Source organism: Stigmatopora argus, chromosome 3, assembly GCF_051989625.1.
Source record: "Stigmatopora argus isolate UIUO_Sarg chromosome 3, RoL_Sarg_1.0, whole genome shotgun sequence".
In the NCBI taxonomy this organism is placed as follows: domain Eukaryota; kingdom Metazoa; phylum Chordata; class Actinopteri; order Syngnathiformes; family Syngnathidae; genus Stigmatopora; species Stigmatopora argus.
In genome coordinates, this window is record NC_135389.1 from 13,536,946 (window position 1) to 13,555,574 (window position 18,629).

Consider the following 18,629-nt stretch of genomic DNA (forward strand, 5'->3'; position numbering starts at 1 on the left):
CTGGGGGTACTGTCCCTAAGTCCATCTGTTGCCAGGGTAAGAAATCTACCTGGAGGCTTTCACAATCAGTTCTGCAGGCCCTGCAGGATAAGAGAAGCGTCCATAAAACTGTTGCTTCAACCAATCAGATTTCGAGTTGACGACACCGGTGCCCTGTCGCAGCCGTAGGGATGCGTCATCGCTTTCACAAACTATGATTGGTTAGACATAGAGCGGACTAGCCAGAGATAACAAACTATGTTGCGAGCTGGACAAGCAAATGGTATATTGTTCTGTTGATTTAATAGCGGTTTTGTCAACCAACAATGGCCAAAGGAGGAGAAGCTGTCAAAGCCATTTTTAAGACGGACATCATTAAGAAAGGTTGAACAACTCCGAAGCAAGCTAGCCTGCCACAACCGGAAACGGATATTTTCAGCCCTAAATTGAATAAAAACTTACTATGCCAGAAATACGACAGGACAGCCTTGATTTCTGATCCTGGCAACAAATAATGGCTGAAATGTGATTGGTTAAATGCTTCAATATGAAAACACATCTGGAAGCAGTGCAACCAGGGGGGAAAGCAATGAAAGGAAGCTAACAGACCATTTGGAATAATAAGTATTGATGGACAAAATATAATATATGATTCAGATATTTCTTAGGCCAGCAGAGAAGGCCTTGAAGGCCCTGACGGCCGCCATTTAAATTAAATGTCTAGAAGTGAAAAACAAACACTAAAGTGCATGTCATCACAATGTTCATAATGTGCAATGCTGTATTTTAAAGGATTAAAGCCCAACCCAAAGATATTTACAGCTCCCCCCACTAACTAATGCACGTTATGATGAAAACAATGTAGTATTTCTTTAAGTATGAAAGCCCAATCAACACGTATTTACAGCCCCGCCCCCGCCCCACCCACTGATTAATGCATGTTATTATGAAAACAATGTATTTTTTAAGTATTAAAGTCCAACCCAAAAGCATTTACAGCGCCCCCCCTCCCACACACACTGACTAACGCACATTATTATGAAAACAATTTATATTTTTTGTGTGTCTATTTTTAATAGGCGTGGCCGAGGTCACAGTTCAAATTGCCGACGTCAAACCCCAAAATGGCTGATGAGCCAGGAGGTAACACGGGCGTGCACTGCAGAGCGGCTCAAAGGTGACGATTTGCCGAAGGAAGCCTGACAAACTTCTCACAGGACGATGCAGCACATTCGGTACGTTGTCGTTTGGGGATTTCGAAGGCCCAGTTCTCGTCTTAAGAGTGATAAGAGCATGATTCGTTGACGTGATGTAGCCCCATGTGTGTGCAGACAGCAAAATGTTTGCAAACAAATTGGCTACATTGCGTTACCGATCGCTCTTTGTTGAAAAAGAAATCATTCCATTGTGTTTCAGTCCCTCAACGAGCACAGACTGCTGGGAAACATCAAGAATGTGGCCAAAACGACCAGAAAGGGGCATCTTGTCGACGCCATAACAAAGTGAGTCATTTTTAAATATACTAGTTCCGATTTTCTCCATCCGTGTAATATTTAAACGTCATCTTTCAGTCTTCAAGGCTTTGCGCAATTGGCTCGTTTTTCATCATGACACATTCAACTTTTGAATGAAAACACTAACTAGCTTGTTGATTTTTTAATAGCAAAAACCTGTGGATAAGTCACCCACACAAATGCCATTGGTGGACATGTAAGGAATATACAGTAATCCCTCGATTATCGCGGTTAATGTAGACCAGACATGGCTGCAATAAATGAAAAACTATAAAGTAGCGTCATCCCTATTGAATTTAATTAAAAAAATACTATAGTGGCAAGTGTAGGAGTAGCTTCCGCTTGTGAGTTTCATATCTTTCTGAACTTACAAATAATAAGCGACATCATTGACTCGACAAAAGTCTAATTGTCATCATACCCAGATAACTCCATATGACGAAATTGGTAATTGGTAAAAAAAAATCTGCCATGTAGTGGAACTGTGCACTCAAATAGATTATATACTTTTACCCTGTTAACTTTCTTGGAGACCTCAGGGCTTGGACCGTTTCATTTTTAGTTTTAAATGACAAAACCTAAGAGACATTTATTCAACAATAGTGCAGGTGTCATTTTTTTCCTTGGCATAAGAAGAGAAAAACAGAAGCTTTTTGGATATTTATTTTTTTAAGAATGAATGGATTTGAAATTGACTGAAAACCTCAAGGTCGAAGTAGGATTTATTTTATTAATTATTTTCATGTAATTTGTATCCTGTGGCCCCCTGTCCAGTGTGTTTTCTATATTTCCCACCACATCAAGATCCTGATTATTTGTTTGTGGAGGAAAACATGAAAAATAGACTGGATAGGGGCCTTTAAAGACTCATATCATTTTTTAGTCTCTCTGCAGCAGACAAAAAAAAAAGCAGACCATTAGGAGTATCTGAATAATGAGTACCCTTTTGATGTTTTATAGAGAAAAAAAAAGCTAAATGTAGGAGTTTTTTATGTAACTTAATCTATTGTGCCTTGACCCCTTTTTGTTTTCCAGAGTTCCACCCCAGGGGGACAAGGTTACCTGCCTATGTTGAGATAGGCTGATGCACCCTCTCCAAACTTTTTCAAAATAAAAGGTAAGACCTTGCAAATGGGTTTTACTTAACTTTGTGTATTGACCCCTTTTTTGTTTTCCAGAATTCCACCCAAGGGGGGGGGACAAGGTTTCCTGCCTATGTACAGATAGGCTGACGCACCCCCCCATTTCTCGGTGCTGGGTGTTACGCCAGAACCTATCTCCAAACTTTTTCAAAATAAAAGGTAAGACCTTGCAAATGGGTTTTACTTAACTATGTGTATTGACTCCTTTTTTCCCCCAGATTACCCCATCCATTTGAAAATGGATGAAGGCAAAACTGATTTTTAAAAATGCTGGAGGGCCTACGCCCTTGATTTTTACCTTGATCTGGCCCAGGCTCTTCTTCTATAACCTGAAGAGTGCTCCAGGCATGCTAGAAGAGCTGCATCTTGGGGCTAAACAGGGAAAACTTGCACACACAAAAAAGCATAAGTTAGCATATATAGAGCCTGGAGATTCAACAGATAGGCTTAGTTGTTTTTTGGGGGAAGTAGTTTTATCTTGATGCTAAACAGGGAAAACTTGATTAAACCAAGGTATTTGGGGGTTGCCAAACAATTACGGGATATAGAAATCTTACAAGAAATTTAATAAACGATCAAGATAAAGAATGAAAGTTAGTTAGCGAGTGCCAAGTGCTTTTTTTCCTTTTCCAGACAAGGCGATTAAATATACAGACTGAAGTTAACAGCTAGGACAAGTATGTCAAACTCGGGTTGGTTTGCGGGTCGCAATAACGTCAACTCGATTTCACGTGGGCTGGACCATTTTCGAAATATTTAGATTTTTTTTTTTAATTGGATTAAAAAAAACTATCAAAAGCCCTAAATCAGTTTTTATAGATCTAAAAAAAATGTTCGAGCTTTTTTTTTCTTCATGAGAGAAAATATCTTATAATAATGTTTTTCATTTCAAAAGGAAACAAAATATTTGTGTGAATATGTTCAATATTAAATTGGAAAACAGAATTGTTTAAATATATTTATTTTTATAAAATGCTTTTTGAACAAAAAACACAAACAGGAAAAAAATGGATTAAAAACTACAATTATTGCTTTAAAAAGGGGAAAATGGAGAAATATAATATACATGTAAAATCTTCATTTGAATTTGATCCTAACAGAAAGTCGACACTCATGATTTACTTTCTCGGGCCGCACAAAATGACGCGCCGGGACAGATTTGGCCCCCGGGCCGCCGCTTTGACACCAGTGAGCTAGGAGAAAGTTGGATTAATCGTTTTGTATACGGCGATTAAATATACAGACTGACGTTAACAGCTAGGAGAAAGTTGGCTTAACAGTTTTGTATAAGTGATTTTTTTTTGTAAAAACAGAACAATTACAAATCGGCAATGGGTGTTTAGCACTCGCAATGAAAACTATCATTCCATCCAACAAACAACAGGTCGTGCCTTTGGATGTCATTCAAGAGTGAACATTTACCCAGCAAACTGTTGGTTGATGACTCGGCGTTGTTTGATTCAATTAAAGTCTTTCGACACGATTCAATAATGGAGAGAAAACGGACAACATACTTTTTAAGTCAAATGCGACCGTCGGTGTGACGCTAATGCTAAGCTAACTAATCATATACGGCACACAGGTAGTGGGGAAAATGACCCCAAAACTTAAATTGTCGATAGTGTGTTAGACCTGGCATTAAACTAACAGATTTGTTGGCATTTTGGGCTCAATTGATTCCTAAAAAAATCTACCGGTAGCGTGATAAAAATGCACTTTGGCGAGTAAATTGCTCTGCGCCTTACCTCGTCGTGATCGTCGTCCATCGGCATAAAAACGCTGCCCATAGGGCGAGATACTGCGCATGTGCTTAATTTACGCAGATGTGTCGTCAATAGGCGTAACCACGCCCATGTTGTCCCGCCCTATTGAATGTGGAAGATGGTGGCTTGCTTACCGCGCTCTACGAGGGGGTTTGTCCTCCCAACTCAATGTCCATGTTTTGAAGATGATGTAGAAATTCTACATCATCTTCAAAACATGGACATCTACAGTAGAATAGTGGTGGATTTTGTAGTCTTGATGCTGTAAAACAGTATGTGTTAGTACATTAATTTTTACCAAATATTTAGTAACATTTTTAATTAGTATTTTACATCAACTCACCTTTATTTCAGGCCATCTGACTCCATTAAAAGTTAACATTTGAAACGCAAAGAATGCTTCATTGTCTCATCCCATCTAATTTTCAGAACCACTTTATCCTCATCAGGGTTGCGTGGGGTGCTGGAGCCAATCCCAGCTGACTCCAGGCCAGGCAATCACAGGGCATAAGACAAACAACCACTCACGCTCGCTCACACCCATACCTACGGGCAACTTTTAGAGTGTCCAATCAGCTTACCACGCATGTCTTTGGAATGTAGGAAGTAATCGGAGCACCTAGAGAAAACCCATGCAGGCCTCTGGAGAACATGCAAACTCCACACATTTTGGAACTTAGTAATCATCATTTTCAGTCTTTGCTGTGATCGAAGTTGATGCTCATTGCCCAGTAGAGGGCAGACTCATGTCAGGGAAGGCATATTAACAACCTTCAACATTAGTACAAAGTATATACTAAGGCAACACAGCCAACTGCCAGGTTTTACTTTGGGACAGCTGAGGCGATTTATGACCCCGTGGGGGTCAGGATGGTGAAATAACTCATTTGCATCCTCGAGCTTTAAAGGAGTCATTATGAGCCTCGGTGAAGAGAGAGGGACAAGGTGGGTGCAGCAGGGAAGGGCTGGAATTGTTCTTGTCTGAGCAGGAGAAAATATGTAAACGAGGAGTGGCCAATGTATTAAAGGCTTAACTTCATGTTCAGCTCACAGGGCAGATCTATGTGTTTATTCAATCAAAGCTACACATTAAGCAAGTAACATTTTAGACATCCTTTTGAAAACAGACACCGGTCACACAAGTTGTCCGGACAAAAATGAAAACCTAAATCTTGACATGTATCGAATTATGTGATAGATCAGTTACAAAAATAAAATTAAAAACATGGAAACTTGTTAGGACTGCATACTTTCAGGTCATGCATGGTTTCTCAATCACACATCATTGACAGCAATACACATGCAATCCATCTTGACTGGCACTCAATCAAGATGGATTGGACGTCTATCTCCGTCAATGGCAGCAAATGAGTAAAACCTTGTTAAGACAGACATTTGAAGAGTTAATGACTAAATGAAACAACGGCTTCAGAGTAACACCAATATCCCAAAATGTCTCAACAATCTACTGTATATTCACTCATCCATACATATTAAAAAATCATGAGCAACTTTGTAAAAGTCACAATATGATCTGAGAATGTCCTTGGATACAGTGTATAAAACATGATTTTTTAAAAAAGTTAAAATTAAAGCAATATATACATGAACGCTGTGTGAGTACTGTATTAGTTAAATGTCAATCATTAGCTTCACACAGTTTTTACATCTGCTTGTACAAAAAAAAGGATACATACCACACCCCTCATTCCACACACACACACTGACACATGTTTTGGTTGAATACCTATCTTTCTCTGATGTACGCTGAGTGTTCTTAAAAACAGATAAAAGGTGAGCCTGGTTTATGTCGGAATAATCGAACAGGTTGACATGGTCCCTCGCCATTAGAAGACTTCTTCCACTAGTGGAGTGGAGGGCTTTGTTAGCGCTGCCTTCCGTGTTAGATGTTCACGTCTGCAAAGTCTGGTCTCGTAAAGCCTTTCTGCAATGTTCCACGTAGAAAGCAAAGGTTATTCAGTTATTCTGACACCGTGAAGACATGCCTATAGGTCGTCAAACATGAATCATAATTGACGGCATAAGTCTTAGTCAATTCAATCTCGCTATTTTCTACATGTCTGCACAGAGTTTATTTGCGCGAAAGCATTTTAGTGCTCCGCCACGACGTGTTTATTAGCACAAAAGCTAAAGGCCGCACCCTTTTGTGGGGAGTGTCGGATGCTCTGGTAGACCTACTGATTCCTGGACTGGACAAGTGCAGGTATTAACTGTAATATTTCTTTTAGCAGTAGGGCAGAAACAAAATTTGAATGACATTTACAACTATTTTAAATTAATGTATTATATGTAAATCAATCAAATAAAGGTTTTTTAGTATAAGGTATATTCATAAATATGTCATTTATTTCAAAATGAGTTTGTTTTTTAAAATTCGATTAGCAAAAACATTCATCTAATGCATATCAGTTTTGCTTGAGGCGTGCACGAAAAAAAAAAATTGTACATTGAGGGTCCATGCAACTATAGTGAGAGTTTCCGTACATTTTTGTAGTCTTTGTGCAGTTTCTTGTACTGGAACATGTTACTGAGCACAGTAGCAGCAGCTTTGGCTGCTTTCATCTTGCCAGAGCTGCAACAGCATAAAAAGAAAAATGTCACGTGTTAGCCACACTTGACCACTCAACATTCTTGCATTTGAAAGGACGGCCTGTGGTGTTTATTTTTATTATGTCAAAGTTTACCTGGAGTCGTTGGTATTCTTAATGGCGACCAGTTTGGGCAGACCATCAAAGAAGCTAATGTCTCTGGCGGCGACTGAACTGCCTGTCACCAGGTTGTTGAGGACGCCGCAAATGTTGACCACCGCGTCGCTGGACGGCTCCTTTTGGTAGCCGTCGGCGGGCAGCTTGGTCACCAGGTTGTTCACTACCTTTGTGGCTGGAAGAAATATACAAACAGGAACTATAAATGGACATTGTTATGATCAATGGTTTGGATGTAGAGTCAACAAACATTACACACGAAGATAAATGCTGTAGGGGAAGAACAGGGTTGGTTGACACCAGGGTTGGTTGTCCGTCTCAGTGTTGCGTAATATTAGTATGGGATCTGAATTGAGCCAATCAAATTCTATATTGTCTTTACTGTTATGTGTCACATCTCTAAAAGGCAATATTTTTAAAGGTCAATTTACTCATTTTAAGATTTTCTCTTTTAAAAATTGAGGCCAAAGATACAGTTTCCTTTGATATTATCGAGCTAGTCAGTTACTCTAAAGCTGTTAGTTTAGGTTTTAGCAACCCCACGTTTGCTCGACACAAAGGGGCAGGATGTGCTTAATTAGTAATACATTCAAATGACCGTAAAAATAAGGCAAAAATGAAAAGAATGTCAAATCCAACCCCAGATACTAAAGTTACCCGATAATAAATGAAAGACTAGGCTAAGACCTGTTGGTATTCATGAGAGAGTACAAATTATGGCGACCAACCCCGTTCTAGAAATTCTAGTGAAGAAGTTTGACGGTTTAATGAAAACCTCTCACCCATGTGATTCTTGTCTTTGGCATGTCGAGACAAATTTCGGAGGAAGCCCGTGATGGAACGCAACTCCGAGTTGCTGTTGGTGCGCAACAGATCGAGTAAGACGGGCACCATGCGCTCCTGGTCCATGGCTACGCGGCTCAACACCGCCGCCCACTGGGGGAATGCCAGAGACGGTTCGGTCCAGTCAGTTAAACTTGCCCCATTATGATGAGGATAGCGGTCAAAGCGGTGAAGCACCGACCCGCCTGTCTCCAGCCGTGATATTCTGGAGCGCTCCGGCCGCCGCCTCCCGCGTGGTTGAGTTGATCTCGCACTGCTGCAGCACGCGGTTATACAAGCCGACGATCTGCGGGTGCCACAGCCACTCCATGCCTTTTGGAACGCGGGCCACTTCGGTGAACGTGGACAGGTCTTGGTTCCGACTCTGTGGTGGGAAATAAGGTGGGATATAAGTTAAAAAGTCACATTTCTATCATCTCTATACATGGCGATAGGCGTCCGGTCTATTTTGACTGAGAGGGCTGTCAAAATACAATGGCTGTCTATCGCCATCAATGTCACTGAAAAACGATCATGCAAAAAGGAGGGAGAAGAAAGGGAGGTGTCCCCGTGCGCCTACATTTGCCTTCTTGCTCTGAGGTGTGAAGCAGCCGATGGCTTCGCCTTTCCCAGAATCCTCGGCTCGGCTCGGCCCTTCCAGACGAAGCAGAGCCGATGGTGGGATCTCGCTATAGAGCTGATACGAGAGGTTCCTCAAGACACAGATGGAATTTTCCACTCCCTGGAGGACATAAACCATGAGACCATGAAGGGACCAAGTGGCTTAGAAAATAGAATTCACACAACCTTGTTCAATAAACTGAAAAAACACAATTTCATTTTTTTGATATGTAACAGTGGAGAAGAAAATGTGAACAAAAGCCATTACTATTTCCAAGAAGTAGCCACACAAGACATTTTATCATTGCTGGGAAACTATTTTAGCTAATCAATTTTGATTATGCCAAATTGCCCATCCTTCCTTTTAGTCTAATTAATAACCGTTTATGGGTGCAAGTGGGTAACAATGAGGACAAAAAATGGCATGCAACGGTATGCTCACCTTGTCCTCTGCTTTGTTCTCCTCCAGCGAGGACTTGATGTAGCTCACCAATGAATCCACTAGGCCGTGAGTTTGTCTCATGTTCTGACGGGTCTTTTCATTCACCGAGCTCAGATTTCTACAGAAATGTGCAAGACGGCAAAACGAGTGAGGAGAGAGGGGAAAAAAACCTTCATTTCAAGGATTTATTCCAGTACATTTTGTTTTAAAAAGCTTCTTATACTCCATTGCGAAAAAACTAATGCAGAATGGTAGTTTGCACAACAAAAACAAGTTTAGAAAAAATTCAACAACTCGACTTCCGCAAGCTTTTTAATAATAATAATCGGACATAGGCCCTGTCGTCATTATCAACAACACAAAAAGCCTACTTGTCATCACACCCAGAAACTGCGTGTGACGAAATTGGTGGTGCTTCTCCATAAGCTGCGTTTACTCGGCAAAAGACCTAAATAAGTGATAGTTACGGAAACACAATGTTCCAGTCGGTTTGCTTGAAGTGTATGCAGATGTTGAACAAGTACACGATGATGAAAGCAAACTAAGACAAATATTAAGCGAATGGTACCTGAGGCAACCGGTGGTATTGAAGAAGATTTCTGCCTCCGAGGATGACTGCTTGATGCCCTCCGACCCTTCGCTGCCAGACAGGGGGATGAGGATCTTCTCGGTCAAATCCGGAAGAGCCTCTCGGGCTAGTTTCTCCTTCAGGGTGTCTTTGGATGAAAGGTTCCACAAGATCCCTGCGGAAAGACACATGGGCATTTCAGTGTTTGAAATGATCAGGTTTCAGTGCCTTTGACAAAACTAGACATCTGATCCATTTTGACTTGGGACAAACGATCCACTTTGCTGGAGGAAACCCTGTTGGTGCTATTAAAATGTGCCCATTTAAAATAAAAAAGAAATGAAAATGACTGCCCTAATTTAATTGTACAATTACAAGAAACAAGGAGGAACCACAAGGAACGCCCACTTTTTTCATCAATTCTGGTTATGATGTCACAACCAGAATTGATGATTATGACTAGTGCTGGGCTAACTAACAAACATCAATAGAATGGAGAAAATGCTCACACGGTAATAACATAACTTTTAAATAGCATTCTAGCAGACTGCAAAAATCTGCATCTCTTCTGGATGTGACCTCCTTTTGTGATTGGAGATTTTTTTTAGCAGGTAAGGCTAAGGCAACCAATAAAGGAAGATTAATTAGGATCCAATTTAATATTTAAGCCTTTTCTGTCGCTTTTTTGGATGGATCCAAAATATGCTTTGGTATCATTTTAAAATCACTTGCTGCATCATTTCAAAACACTTAAGTTAGAATGAAAAAAAATATTTCGAGTACATGGTAGGAGTTGAAGATGAAAAATAAACCAAGCTAACCGCTGCAAGTCATGTCATGTTTTGACAATAAAATTCCTACCGGTGATGTTCTTTTGAAGCTCGTCGTCGGGCTCTTTTAACGCCTCCACCAGCTGCGGGATCCCGCCCTCCTCGATCAGTGCCACCTTGTTCTCCATGTTCTCATAAATGAGGTTGCGTGTGGCGCCGGTGGCGTAACGCTGCACTTCCTGGTTTTCGGAGTTGAACAGTTTTACCAGCTCACTGATGCCTTTGGATTGGCGCACCTTAAAACAAGTCGAGGGGGCTTTCATTAACATTGGATGCCACTGAATTGTCTGATCCATTTTATGACCCTAAATGGAAGATCTGGTAGTGACCGTTTTTGTGGTTTGTTTTGTACCTCATTTTTGGCATCGCTGTCATTGTAACACTCGTGTTGAATGTAAGCTGCGCCCAGAACTTGCAATTCAGGATCCGGTTCTCTCAGGTACTGTACAGCTTTGGCCATGTCCAAAGTTTCAATCCTGGACAAGAAACACATCCAGATTAATCAGACAGTAACTGTTGTTCTTAAAAAAAAAGTTTAGTTTTTTAAAGAAACAAAGCAGAAACATGAATTTTGAAACAACATGAAGCCATTTGTTTTTTCTTATTTTGTGCTTCAGTGTGATGACATGGCATGAAATCTCACACGTTTGAAAATCCAGTGTCTTAACCATGCTGTGTGGGGTGTGTGAAGCACCAAGACTGAAATTGAGCAACCACACCCAAAACCAGTCCAGCAGCTATGAAGACGGCTCACAATCCAACGTGCTCAGCGTTAATATACACTTGCACATGAAAGATAAGATCTCATCTCTGTCCATATTTGAATATTGTTTAGAATACTTTATACACATATTTGGGGTGTGTAACATATTACACTTGAGAAACTAAAACTAAGGAAACAAATCAACCATCTTTACTACATCCAACAGCTTTAAATATACTTCTTTAATTACTTATTGACTGCCATTGTGAGGGCTAGACGTCCAAGCCATTTTGACATGCAAGAGTTGGTCTTAAGGGTGGGCGATATTGCTTAAAAATACAAATGTAGTTTTACCTACTAAATTTTCAAAATGAATAACTGGTTGCGAGATTTGTTTGTGGCAAATGACAACAAAAACTCAAATTCATAATATTTTTTGTTCAATCATTTGAAAAAACTGAAGTTCATTCAGAAAAATAAATCATAATTGCCTGTGAATAGAGCGCCTTTGACTGGGCAGGACATCCAAACCATTATGATTGGGAGGGGTTGCAGCAAATCGTTCGATGGCAATGGAACATGATCATTCAATGTACTAATTTATACAAGCGTAAGCAGTTTGATGTATTTTAAATGCATTCAACCACATCTCATGAAACTGATGAAAGCGCAAAGGCAACATCTAACGGTCGGAATGTGAAGAAACCAGTCCAGGTTCCCTGACATTGCAATGAATATGTCTGTGAAAAATGTATTTTAAGGCTGTGGCTTTTTGAAAGACCCTATGTCTAAATCCCTTGAAAAATGACTCACAGTGTCACATGACAATCATTTTAAAATGTCTGTCAACTAACATTTTTATGTATACTACTTTGAGACACGGTCTTTCACATGAAGGTCAATTTTACTTGTCTGTCCTCCCCTCCACTGATGATGACTAAATAATGGCAAAATTCTTACCCAGCGAGGTTCCCCATGCTTCCGATGCCCATCTGGCCTTGGAAGATGTCGGCTCCACGCCCCACGCTCTGCATGCTTTTGATTGACATGGCCCGGGAAATGGTGCTTTGACGGCGCTGCATGGCCAAGTTCGCTTGAGAGGCAGAAGACATTCCTGGCCCGATGAAGCCCGAATCCACTCTGTCCATCCCCCCTCCGTACATACTGGACCCGCCGGACATCTGGCGCTGCAGGGTCCCCGACATGGAGCCCATGCTCATCCGGTTTCTGTTGTTAATCCTGCTGATGGTACGGTAGGCCGGGCCTTTGTAGGAAGATTGCTGGATGGTCCCCATGTCCATCTCCCCCATCCGTGAAAGGGTGCCGCTGTGCGATCGCCGCATGGACGTCGGGACGTTCACGGACCCCGCGCCTTGCCTCATCTGCGTGCTGTAGCCGTTGCTTTGCACGTATTGGCGGTTGAAGACGGCGTCCCGTTCGGAGGCCAAGCTGGCGCCGTCGCTGCCGTCCACCACCCAGGCGTGGCCCGGCATGGTCTGCTGTCTCATGGTGTGCAAGGAGACAACTTCTGGTTCCATGCGGGTTTGCTGCCGGTTCATTTGGTAGGTGCCCACGTGGCCGTCGTCTCGGTAATAACCTCCTCCGCCGCCGACGCTAATCCGGTGGTACTGGGCCATGTCCGGCCCGGTTGAATGCGAGCTATAGCCGCTCCGCTGCCCCATCTGTGGCCCCTGGAGACCAAGGCAGGACTGTTAGGCTTCAACATGGAGGGAGTTGTATTTATTACGACACGTGGGAGAATGCGTGAGTCATTCCGAAGCGTCATGGGTTTCCCAATATCGTAAGGGCTGTGAGAACCACTACTTCAAGGTTATTGATTTGTCATAGTATATACTGTACGGAAAATGTCTTAAGGCCCAAGAACTAAACAACTGGCCTCCTGCTGAAAAAATTAAATGGGAATCTAGAGAGTGGATCTGAAGTCCTACAGCTGATCCTTTGACAGCGGTCTGTGAAATACCACACATGCCAGAAGAGAGATCGCTCACAGTTTACAATTTAGAGTAGTGATCCTACAATATTTTACAGCAAGGACCAACATTAATGCGTTGGCTACTAATATGCATTGGTTGTCAAATCTATTTTGAGTGAGAGGGTTGGCAACCAACCCCCATTTGTTGTTGGAGCAGGCCAAAATGCCACTTCTCACCCCTAAAAGATCAAGGTTTTAGTTATTCTAATAAAGTGTAGTTTGGACATTCGCACTGTGCTTGGATTTTAAAGGGAAGATTGTCAAGTATTTAAGGATTCTGTCAAACTCATCATAGTCAGCGGCCACATTAAAATTGAAAATCTTACAATAAACCATATAATAAATGAATAAATGAAGGATAACTTATAATAACAATATTAAGAGCTCAAGAACTAAGTAGCAATTGAGTCTACTCTTAAATATAATGTAAAAAAAAAAATGGCAAAAAATGTTAATACTCTCCTTTCTTAAATTGGTATTCATTTGTTTAATTTAAAATTTTCAACATTTCATTTCATTTTTAAAACTAAGATAAAACAGGAAACATTCTCTGCAGGACTGCAAAAATTAAAATAGTATTTTAGCAAAAACATGGCGTTAACGCATATGATTTACTTTGGTGGGTCAAATGAAACATTGTGATGAGTTTGACACCTCTCTGTTAAATAGCCTTATTCTTAAAAATTGTTCCTAAATATTTTTGATCTAAGGTGAATCTGTTATAGTTGAATACAACCAAACTTTATTTAATAAATGCACTGTAGTGGATTGTTAAAATACTCACCATTGTTTTGCTTGAGAAAGCAAAGGACGACTTGGAACTGAAACCCGGATTGCCCGTCTGATATTTCATAGTGGAAGAGCCTCCATAGTCTGGAGTAAAACAAATAAAACGACAAAATGATTACTACAGTATCACAGTGATGTCAATGATCCAAGTGCTCGCTCATTCTTAGCAGCCGACTGACAAGCCGTTAAAATCTATCACCAAATCTTTTCACATGGATGAGGAAAAATGTCATTGAGAAATTTCGCATTTCTATTTGAAAAACATTTGTCATTTCAGATTGGGAATTGCATGCTAGTCATGTCATTTTATTTATTTGTTTCAAACATTTCAGTGACGGAAAAAAAAAAAAAAACTTGACACCAGTGTGAGAGGAAATTCCAAACAAGTCAAAGCAGAAAAACAAGACCACTGGAGGCCTTTCCCAAAAGTGCTCTCTTCCTCCCACTCACTTCAATTCTTATCACTGCTTCTGTTCATTTGAATTTCACCATTTCCTTTTTTTCCCAGCAGCAAGGCACTTCATAAAAGCTGACCCATCTTAACTATTCTTGTGCGGGCCACTCAAAATGTCAAAGGAGGAGGGAAAAATAGGACTCATGCACTTTCCTGAGTACACGCATGTGTAATACACTCATCAGGCATTTCAAAACACAAATTTCCATTACGCCATTTAAAAAAGAAACTCTGAAACTAACAACACTTTTTTTTGGTTTTTCTCGATTTTAGAGTGGCCCAACAACTTTACAAAATCATTGAAAAAAAATTCAATTCCTGAGTATTGCAGTGTTTACGGGTCAGCAGAAGACTGCGAAGCTTTGGCTGTGTTATATGGAAAATGTGCCAATCAGGAGGCACGTTAAATAAATAAAAAAGGTTTACAACACACCTCTTGATCAATGAATAAGGTCCGTTTATAGTATAACCTTGCACAAAGCAAGCGCAAGAAGGATAAAACTGGATATGTTTGGTGTTAAGGAACTTGATTTGCCTACTCATTGGCCTCTAATGACGACGACCCCTGTTTGACATCCAATTGTAATGTTACTGTTGTCCGCACATATTCTGTGATAGGCCAATTTAGAAAAAATAAAATTAATCAAGTTTTGGAGAGAAAAAACATGTAAGTATAGTAATAAAAACTGATTAAAAAAAAGTTAATTTAAAAAAGAATACAGACAAATTCAAATAAGTGGGGACCATGGTTGATCTCTATTTTGTCTTTTTTTCCACTTTGAGAACAATAGCTTGGAGTCCAACCAGTTTTGTTTTAAGAGATGCACATTGACATCTGCATTAGAATGACGCCAACTTAAGTTGCAACACTTGACTGGCAAAAACGTCAATCAGCACTTTGATTATAAAGTAGGTGTAGTCACATTCGCAATGAGTGTAAAATAATATCAAATGTGGAATACCTAGTACAGTCAAGTCACCACATGCAAGTTTGAGTCTCCTCTTGAGAAAAAAACACTAAAGTGTTGGACTATCTTCACATTTGATTCATAGAGAACAAAAAACACATGACAAACCGGTTTGTACAGAACAAAATGATGACTGATGTATGTCTTGCCTGCCCGCTGGCAACACCCAAACACACCTGAGACGCCACACATAAAACGTACCCTCTCACGTTCCCTATTTTCATATCTGAAATTCTCATTTTCCCCACTTTAACGTCCTTTGATGACACTCCCACCTCCCTCAGATGTCGATACATACAGGAAAAAAAAAAGAGTACTATAGAAGCAGCAGAGGAGGAGGAAAATTCCTAGTTTTGAACACTCACTGCTATTTTCACAGCAATGGGCGTCTCCTCAGCCACTGTTTATGGTGGTGAGTCTTGAGAAGGTTGCAAAAGAGGTCATATGATATTACGTGACAACTTCTAACTGTAAGGGTTCCTCCTAGCAGGTAGCAAGGTAGTTCAAAGTAAACCCTGGATTTGACCCCAGTCATTTATGGAAAATAATTACAGGGCACGAAAACAAAGCATTGTCATCAGCCAAAATTAAAAACAACAACAACTGAAACTCCAATCCAAACCACAAAATGTAAAAACAGGACACGAGTGAACCGGATTTCAATATTTAATTGGTTGGCATCATCAGGAGGTGTGGTAAGGAATTTAATACGCTTATTATAATCCCTCCAGGTTAGTCAGGACCACAACCATGATCCATTAGCCATATTGGAATAAGCAAAACTGTGGTCACAAAAAAAAAGAGACAGGTTGAAATAATATTTTTTTTTAAATCTATATTTAATATGACTGTAAGCCAAACTAAAGCCTGTTTGAAGATTACCATTGAGCATACAGTACATGGAAAAACATGTTTTAAAATGATGCACATGTGACAAAGATCTACTCGACTACTTTCACTTCCCTCTGGAGACCTGCACTTTATGCAATATTCTGACCGTGACATCACATTTTGATTGTTCCGTCTCAACTGTTATCAAAACACAAACTACAGTTTCATAGGGGGACTAAGTCTCCATCCAGATTTTTCAAAAATAAAAAAGTTATATTATAGTTCAACTATACATGACAAAATATTGTATGCTTGTGCATTAAATAGAAATCTGTCACAAAGATTTATTCTTTTCAAAGATTAAGTTCAGTTCTGATTGACACTGCTTTTTGTGTATATCAAGATTTTTTGGTTATGTAAAATTCTAACTTTTTGATTGGGTTTTTGAGGGGCAATTAACTAATTCACTGCCATTGAGGATGACGGACGGCCAACCCATTTAGAGTGTTTCCCCAGTTCAAATTGGATTGGTCGTCTATCGCTTTCAAAGGTAGCCAAGGAGCAAATAGAATGACAAAGATATTTAAGAGCAATTTTGTTGCTCACTTAAAGTAGATTAAAATTCCACGACTTTCAAAAAACTGATGGCAAACGTATGACAACTGCAGGTCTAAAAGAGCACAAACTCGTACCTGCTGCCCAGAGGCACACTTTCACCTCGCTCTGGTATCACTGGAACGTTCATGAATGCCACACTTGTTGCAGCCTGTTATACATTAACCCTTTCTCGTGTACAGCTTGCAAGAAACTCAGGTTGGTAAACAAAACAAAAAAACAACAACAAAAACCTGAAGACAACCTGAATCGACACATTCTGTCAGCAGTTTCTAATGCCGTAATCACTAATCTCAGTATGACTTTACATTGTGAAAATGCGGTTAAAATATGTCTTATTAGTGACATTTTCCTCCTCGGCTACATGGTGAAGGGGCAAAATGTACTTTTTGTGACTCTAGTTTCAAAATGACTGTTTTTAATTTTGTTGTTGTCGTTATTGCTGGAGGAAGTTGGTTCCAAAAAAGATTCTAGACAATTTTTGGTCACTGATTGGAAATCTTCCATTGTTTTTTTTTCATGTTTTTAGTTTAAAGTGTAGTCGGCATTTTTCACAGACATTCCTCATGTAGTTTATATACATTTTTCTGAAACTGTCAGCTTATCGGGGTTTGGAAAAATTTTGATTAAATAATTCAGCACCCTAAGATGACATAAAACAAGTGTTTGAACCAATGCAACAATTATTTTGTTGACCAGTGTGGTTAATAAAATTGATGAGGCTTGTGTAGATACTATTGTTAAATGATACCTAATTCACGTGGAACACACCACATTTTATCTACATGCAGTAACTGGGCATCCTAGGTGGAGTTAATTATTAGTGCAATTCTAACAACTGCATTTAAACATCATAAGGTAAGTCATTGCATAATTCAGCTAAAGTAAAAAAAGACACGTTACAATCATTTTGAACTGTTAAAATCCACATTAAGCTAATCAACTGTTTAAAAAAGATGAATAAATAAATACATTTAATAAAAAAAAGAAAAGTGAAACAACTGTAATTGTGTGTTTATTTCGGAGGAGTTCAATAAAGTCGGACTAGTTGTTGTCTTACCTGACATGGCGGAGGTGGAAATTGAGCCATTATGACGCGGAAGTGTCGATTTCTCGGCCAGCCGCATTTGAACCTGCTGCTGGACCCGCCGAGCCCTCGTCAGGTCGTCCGTGGCCGACGCGCCGCTCCCGATGTGGATCTCGGACGGCAGGCCATAGGTGGTGACCGAATTGTTGGGCTGGAGGGCGGACAGAAAGACATTCTCAGAGGCTACGCTGCTCATGGTGGGGCAAAAGTAACGCGTCCCAGCGACGGCGCAATGCTTGCGGAAGGAGCGTGTGGAGGCGCACTGAAACGCACTCAGGCGCCCCCACTCCACAGAGGTGCTCGAGGAGGGGGCGGAGCCTCAAAACGCTACGCCCTGCCTACCTGACGCATTCGGACAGGTGTGCTACAACTTGCTTATGTAACGTCAAACTTCTTACGCCGTAGTAAGTATAAAGGCAGGGGATAAAGCACTATTGTACTAATGTAGTAGGAGTACAAAGTACCCTGCTAAGAAGTGAAGTTGTGGTTTTCCTTATCAAAGTAAATATGTAGAATACTAGTAAAATACCTCAAAATGAGAAACTCATTCACAACAATCTTCGTGTAGCAGTTACTCACGGTGATGACAATATAATCTTGCTTTTCCATCAGATATGAGAAAATACCGATAGCAGCAAATACATATTTAGTCTTGAGTCATTTTTACATAAAAGCAACAACAGAGCATGCTGCCAGAGAAAGATAGCTGCCATCCCTCCCAACCAAAAAAAAATTGGACACCTAGCAGCATCATTGGCTGCCAATGACCCAAATGAATGCCC

At 40.3% G+C, this 18,629-nt stretch overlaps 1 protein-coding gene and 2 long non-coding RNA genes across 3 annotated transcripts; 2 read left to right on the top strand and 1 right to left on the bottom strand.

The window, feature by feature from the left end:
• The first annotated feature begins 330 nt into the window (after positions 1-330).
• On the top strand, positions 331-2,794 carry LOC144071781 (uncharacterized). Its single transcript, XR_013299730.1, has 4 exons — positions 331-1,214; positions 1,396-1,481; positions 2,529-2,610; positions 2,672-2,794. It is a non-coding gene; the product is annotated as an uncharacterized LOC144071781 (long non-coding RNA).
• Positions 2,795-5,439: 2,645 nt separating this feature from the next.
• On the bottom strand, positions 5,440-18,136 carry LOC144071523 (plakophilin-3-like). Its single transcript, XM_077596716.1, has 13 exons — positions 17,821-18,136; positions 13,888-13,976; positions 12,071-12,801; positions 10,760-10,883; positions 10,439-10,643; positions 9,578-9,752; positions 9,010-9,127; positions 8,527-8,688; positions 8,149-8,331; positions 7,907-8,060; positions 7,104-7,299; positions 6,904-6,991; positions 5,440-6,343 (listed from the first exon to the last, which is right to left on the bottom strand). The coding sequence occupies exons 1-13, from the start codon at positions 18,041-18,043 to the stop codon at positions 6,302-6,304; spliced, it is 2,490 nt and encodes an 829-aa protein (XP_077452842.1). The 5' UTR covers positions 18,044-18,136; the 3' UTR covers positions 5,440-6,301.
• Positions 6,027-9,926, top strand: LOC144071524 (uncharacterized). The gene is made up of 2 exons (XR_013299659.1): positions 6,027-8,348; positions 8,494-9,926. It is a non-coding gene; the product is annotated as an uncharacterized LOC144071524 (long non-coding RNA).
• Positions 18,137-18,629: the final 493 nt, after the last annotated feature.